Source organism: Chenopodium quinoa, unplaced genomic scaffold (assembly GCF_001683475.1).
Source record: "Chenopodium quinoa cultivar QQ74 unplaced genomic scaffold, ASM168347v1, whole genome shotgun sequence".
NCBI classification, from domain to species: domain Eukaryota; kingdom Viridiplantae; phylum Streptophyta; class Magnoliopsida; order Caryophyllales; family Amaranthaceae; genus Chenopodium; species Chenopodium quinoa.
Window position 1 is genome coordinate 842,056 of NW_018745024.1, and position 5,198 is coordinate 847,253.

General features: G+C 34.4%; 1 protein-coding gene across 1 annotated transcript; it reads right to left on the minus strand.

Moving 5' to 3' along the window:
* Nucleotides 1-1,774: 1,774 nt before the first annotated feature.
* Nucleotides 1,775-4,115, minus strand: LOC110708248 (cytochrome P450 71A1-like). The gene is made up of 2 exons (XM_021886334.1): nucleotides 2,646-4,115; nucleotides 1,775-2,549 (listed from the first exon to the last, which is right to left on the minus strand). The coding sequence occupies exons 1-2, from the start codon at nucleotides 3,561-3,563 to the stop codon at nucleotides 1,899-1,901; spliced, it is 1,569 nt and encodes a 522-aa protein (XP_021742026.1). The 5' UTR covers nucleotides 3,564-4,115; the 3' UTR covers nucleotides 1,775-1,898.
* Between the last annotated feature and the right edge of the window lie 1,083 nt (nucleotides 4,116-5,198).

A 5,198-nucleotide genomic window follows, 5' to 3' on the forward strand; every position in this document is an offset into this window, starting at 1 on the left:
GTTGAACCAATGGTGATTTTTTTGATAAATGCTTAAGATTATCATTATTTTGTATGGCGTAAAGTGTATTTATTTCAAAAAATAGATGCAGGATAGGGAAGATTATGGAGCAATAAGATTATGTGCGAAGAGGATGTGTATTTTGAGCGAGAATGAAAAGTTAGACCGGATTTCATGGTTGTCGGAACACATCATCCATGAGATACTTGATAATCTTTCCTTGAAAGATGCAGCTTGAACTTCCATATTGTCCAAAACCTGGAAAAGTTTTACCAATTCGTATCCTATTTTACATTTAGATCATAATTTATTTTGGTTGAAATGTCTTATAGCTGCTGGAAATTCCAGCAGGCACGAACCTAATATTCGTGAAATAAGGGAGGAATTCGTGAGTTTTGTTAAGTATAACTTGTCCAGAGTGGTACATCAAAAATTAGCTCTGCGAAGATTTAACATTGAATGTGGCAGTAGAAGATTCTAAGAGCTTCTCTCGTGTGGATCAATTGATGGATTTGGTCTGTAAATTAAGGTTGAGGAGTTGGGCATTTTTGTACAAACTAATGAGTATAGAGGGACAAATTTGGCAGTCTGGTTGGCAACAATTTCAGGAGCAACGTTTGTCCTTGTTGCATGTTGCATTGGATGAGGGAGTTATAATTAATTTGACGCGTTATTGTCCTGGGATTGAAATTTTGGAGTTTGATCAATGTGCTTTTTGGGATTATTCTCTTGAGCTTTCTGTATTTCCTAGGCTAAAGAAAGTTTCTATCCTTAACTGTCATGGCAATCTCAATATTATTTCCATTGATAAGGATAGTCTTGAGAGTTTCAAATGCAATTTCAATACTCGTGAGTTCTTTGCAACTGCTTGTCGTAGTATCAGAGAACTTATCGTGTCAGAGTGCATGTTTGGGCCACGGGCCACCCAATCTGTTTGTAGAGCTTACAACTACATTTCCACTCATTGAGGACATGGACATTTTCGTTTTTTAATGGATTGAGCTTTGCGGAGAGGTTTAAAGTTGTTAGTCATCATCTAAGGAAATTATCAATTCCCTTTCCAAAGGAGGATCAAGTGAACCACATGAGTATTGATTGTCCAAATCTAGAGTTTTTAAAGCTTGGAGTTTATGGATTAAGGAGGTTTACCTCAATTGCCCCAACCTAAGACAATTACTCTACATTGGGGATGCAATCCCAGAGCTCCTTTGTTTAACACATCAGCTGCTTTAAAGGTTATACATTTTAACGCTAATGTAAAAACCACCTATTTCAATAGTTTATGGTTCATGCACTTCGGAGGACTTATCGTGTACTTTCAAATTGTATTGGCGCTGCAATGAGGGCCGTCAAAATTGTCTCTAGAATCAATCAAATTAATTAAAGTCAATCCCATAAGTGAGGTTGACTACATAACCAAAAGTGATTATTATGTATAAGAGTTGCTCGCCTTACTCCCCTTAGGATGGTAGTAATGCACATGCACTGAAGCATCCATTATCACGAAGTGAGTATCAGATTCTGTGGTTTAAACCTTTTTATTTATTTATTTATTTATTATTTTTTTTAAGACTAGTATGGAGTATTTATTATTGTGTCTTTGTTATCTAAAATTATAAAATATGAAGTATATATATTGGTTTAGTTTTATTTAATGCTCAAAACTAATTGAGAAATTTGTTGAAGTTTTGTACTTAGGGTTTAATTTTGCTGGTTTTCAAATTATCTGGATTTGTGGTTTGTTTAATATCTACAGAGTACGCTATACATCTTAACAGTACAGAAGTTCATTGAACATACAATTCTTAAATTCCTTGCAGTGGGCAGCGCCAGAGAAGGATCATAATCAAATCATCTACTTCGTATTAGATTTGAATTTATCTTGTAACCCATTAATCCTAGATTGGATCAGCATACATTTGCTCAAGAACATAAGCAGAAGGTGTTGCAATAACCATAAGAGGATCTCGTCTGCGAACTGTAAGACCTGTAATTTCTGTCATGTCTATCTTCTCAATCTGCACATCACCAGGAAGTGTCAATTCAAACTCGTTGAGAAGAGTCGCGATCACGAGTTCAGCATTAGCCAAGGCAAATGATATCCCTGGACAACCTCTTCTGCCTGCTCCAAAAGGAATGTATCTGAAATCTTGCCCTTTGAAATCAGCTAAATTGCTGCTGTTCAGGAATCTCTCAGGACGAAATTGCTCTGGTTCTTCCCAATATATTGGGTCTGTCTGAATTGCCCACGCGTTGATGATCACTAGTGTTCCTGCATCGATGTCAAAACCATTTACTTTGCTGTCTTGCAATGACTCCCGAATCACCAACAAAGGACCTGGTGGATGTATCCTAAGTGCTTCCTTGATCACAGCTTTTAGATAAGTTAGTTTCTCCAAATCATCCTCACATACCTTACGACCTTTCCCTCCAACAATTTTTCTCAACTCTTTTTGTAGTTCTTTCATCACTCTAGGATTTCTAATCAACTCAATAACCACCCATTCTACTAGGGTATAAGTTGTATCAGTCCCTGCTGCAAACATATCCTGTACATAGTTGATACATATTTGAGTTTTGTAATTTAAACTCTGTTATATGAGCTAGCTTGTGAATAGAAAAAGAAAATTACAACAATTTCTTACCAATATAACGGCTTTGATGCTATCTAGTGACATATCATGTTTGTTGTCCATATGAACTCTAAGCAAAATGTCTACAAAATTATCTGAAACAATACTTTTGTTAGTGCTTAGATGAAATTGATGTTCTTTTATTACCTTATGAACAAATGCATCCAACTCTTGTGCCACTTTTTCCAATCGTCCTTCCAAACCTTTTACTCGATCGATCAAACTAAGACAAGGTACAAAATCTCCCAAAAAGAATGTCCCGAGCAACTTCATACCTTCCTCTATGCAATTCTTAAAATTGATGTCACCCTCATTATCGCGATATTTCCTTCCAAATGACGCCCTGCATATCACATCATATGTGAATGACACAATAAATTCTGCTAGATTTACCACTGAACAACCTAAACTATTCAACTTATCAACCATCACAGCAACCTCCTCTTCTCTTATTTTTCGAAAAGACTGAACTTTCTTGTTACTTAACAGCTTCATAACGCAAATACTCCTCATCTGTCGCCAATATTCTCCACAAGGAGCGAAAGCCACATCTTTACCATCGAACAATCTAGTGGCATTACGCAAGCTAGGCCTGTTGTAGAAGATCAAGTCATTAGTCTTCATAATTTCTTCAGCTGCATCAGCAGATGACACGACAAGGGTCGGTCTGTTTCCCAAGCAAAGCAACATAACCTTACCATATCGTCGAGACAGTGACTGAAGAGAACGATGAGGTAACAGACCAAGCTGGTGGAGGTTCCCTATAACTGGCAGCTTTGGAGGCGAAGGCGGTAAGTTTTTGCCATTACTAGGATTTGAAGAGAGACTTTTGTATAACAAGATTACAAAGAGCATGAATGAAAGGAATAAAGGGTGGAAAATGAGTTCTTGCAGGAAGTTTATTAGATATAAACTACTTAGAGTTTCCATTTTTATATTTTTGGATGTGTTTCTGCAAGAGCTTTTTGAGTGCTGAAAAATGAATACATGAATTACACCACATAGAAATTGGAATCCTCTTATCTATTGAATTGAATTGCTAACAAGTAATATTAAAGTCGAGGCTAAAAATTTAATAATGTTGTACTATGAGTGTTGCCAACATGTTTCTACTACTCGTATTTCAATAGTACAAGCATTAAAGAGACAATAAATTTTCATATAACTCCATACGGAGTATATAGGGAAGTTTGCATATCAATGATGGTAATATATATTAAAATAATATGATATGTTTAGTTAAGATTTTTTTATTTTATTTTATTTTTTTAAGGATGATTGCATATCAGCCATAATAATATGATTAGCTAAGATTTATTTGTCTTTTTTAAGGGAAGATTGCATATCAACCATAATAATATGTTTAGCTAAGATTTTTTTTTTCAAGGGAAGATTGCATATCAACCGTAATATATATGTTAAGACAATCATGGTATATTTAGTAGATATTTATTTGGTGATTATTTAATTTAAATATACTAGATTAGCTCCCGTGCGATGCACGGATATCATGAAAAAAAAAAGCTATTTAAATAATACTCCATAAAAAAATCATAAGATATTAGGTAAACAGTTGTCAAAAGGCTTATTACAAAAATTGTGAAGAGTAATGTACAATATTATGTATTAAAACATTTTGTAGTCGGTATTTAATTTTTTTTCAAAAAAAATGCGAAACAAAAAAAAAATTAGGCGGGAAAATTTTAAAGGAGAAGTTGACACGTGTACAATTTGGATAAATAAATGATGTCCGCGGTTATGCTTTTAGTATTAGTTATAGATAGATTGTATTTTTTCATATAATTTCTCTAATCATCGAAATATTTATATTTATTATTTAAATATATGCAAAATATCTCCTTCTTTAAATAATTTTTTTTAAAAAAATAAAAAAAAATATACCAAAGACACACCAAAAAATGACACGTGTCATGGCTAGTGTGTCTTTTAGTATATAGTTATTGATAAAGCGTGAATGTTAAACTCAAGAATATTGTGGAGAAAACGGCTTAACTTTGTATTGATCATAAACACATATATATATACACAATACATAAGGAAACTTAGTTAGCCTAAAACTCCTAACCCGATAAACTTAACATAAATACAATATTAACATAAATACACCAAAACCAACTCTAATACTCCTCCTCAAGTTGGAGCATGTAGGTCACGAATGCCCAACTTGCGTTAGAGAAAACCAAATTGTTGACGTCCAAGAGCCTTGGTGAGAATATGTGCCAACTAACTGATGACATGTTGAAACATATGAAGTAGAAATATTATCGTTTATCAACTCATTACGAACAAAATGACAGTCTACCTCTATATGTTTCGTACGTTCATGAAACACCGGATTCTTAGCAATATGCAAAGCCGACTGATTATCACAAAACAACTACATAGGCTTTGAATGCTTAACACCAAGAACAAACAACAATATTTTCAACCATTTCAACTCACGAGAAGTGAGAGCCATAGACCTGTATTCGGCTTTAGAGGAGGATGTAGCGACAGTAGGCTGTTTCTTAGTCTTCCAAGAAACAGGGGAACGACCTAAGAAAA

Excerpts from the sequence above, each read along its gene's own strand:
- LOC110708248 (XM_021886334.1), bottom strand. The coding sequence starts at position 3,563 with ATGGAAACTCTAAGTAGTTTATATCTAATAAACTTCCTGCAAGAACTC. Across the intron at positions 2,550-2,645 it reads GCATCAAAGCCGTTATATTG|GATATGTTTGCAGCAGGGAC; the intron begins GTAAGAAATTGT and ends AACTATGTACAG.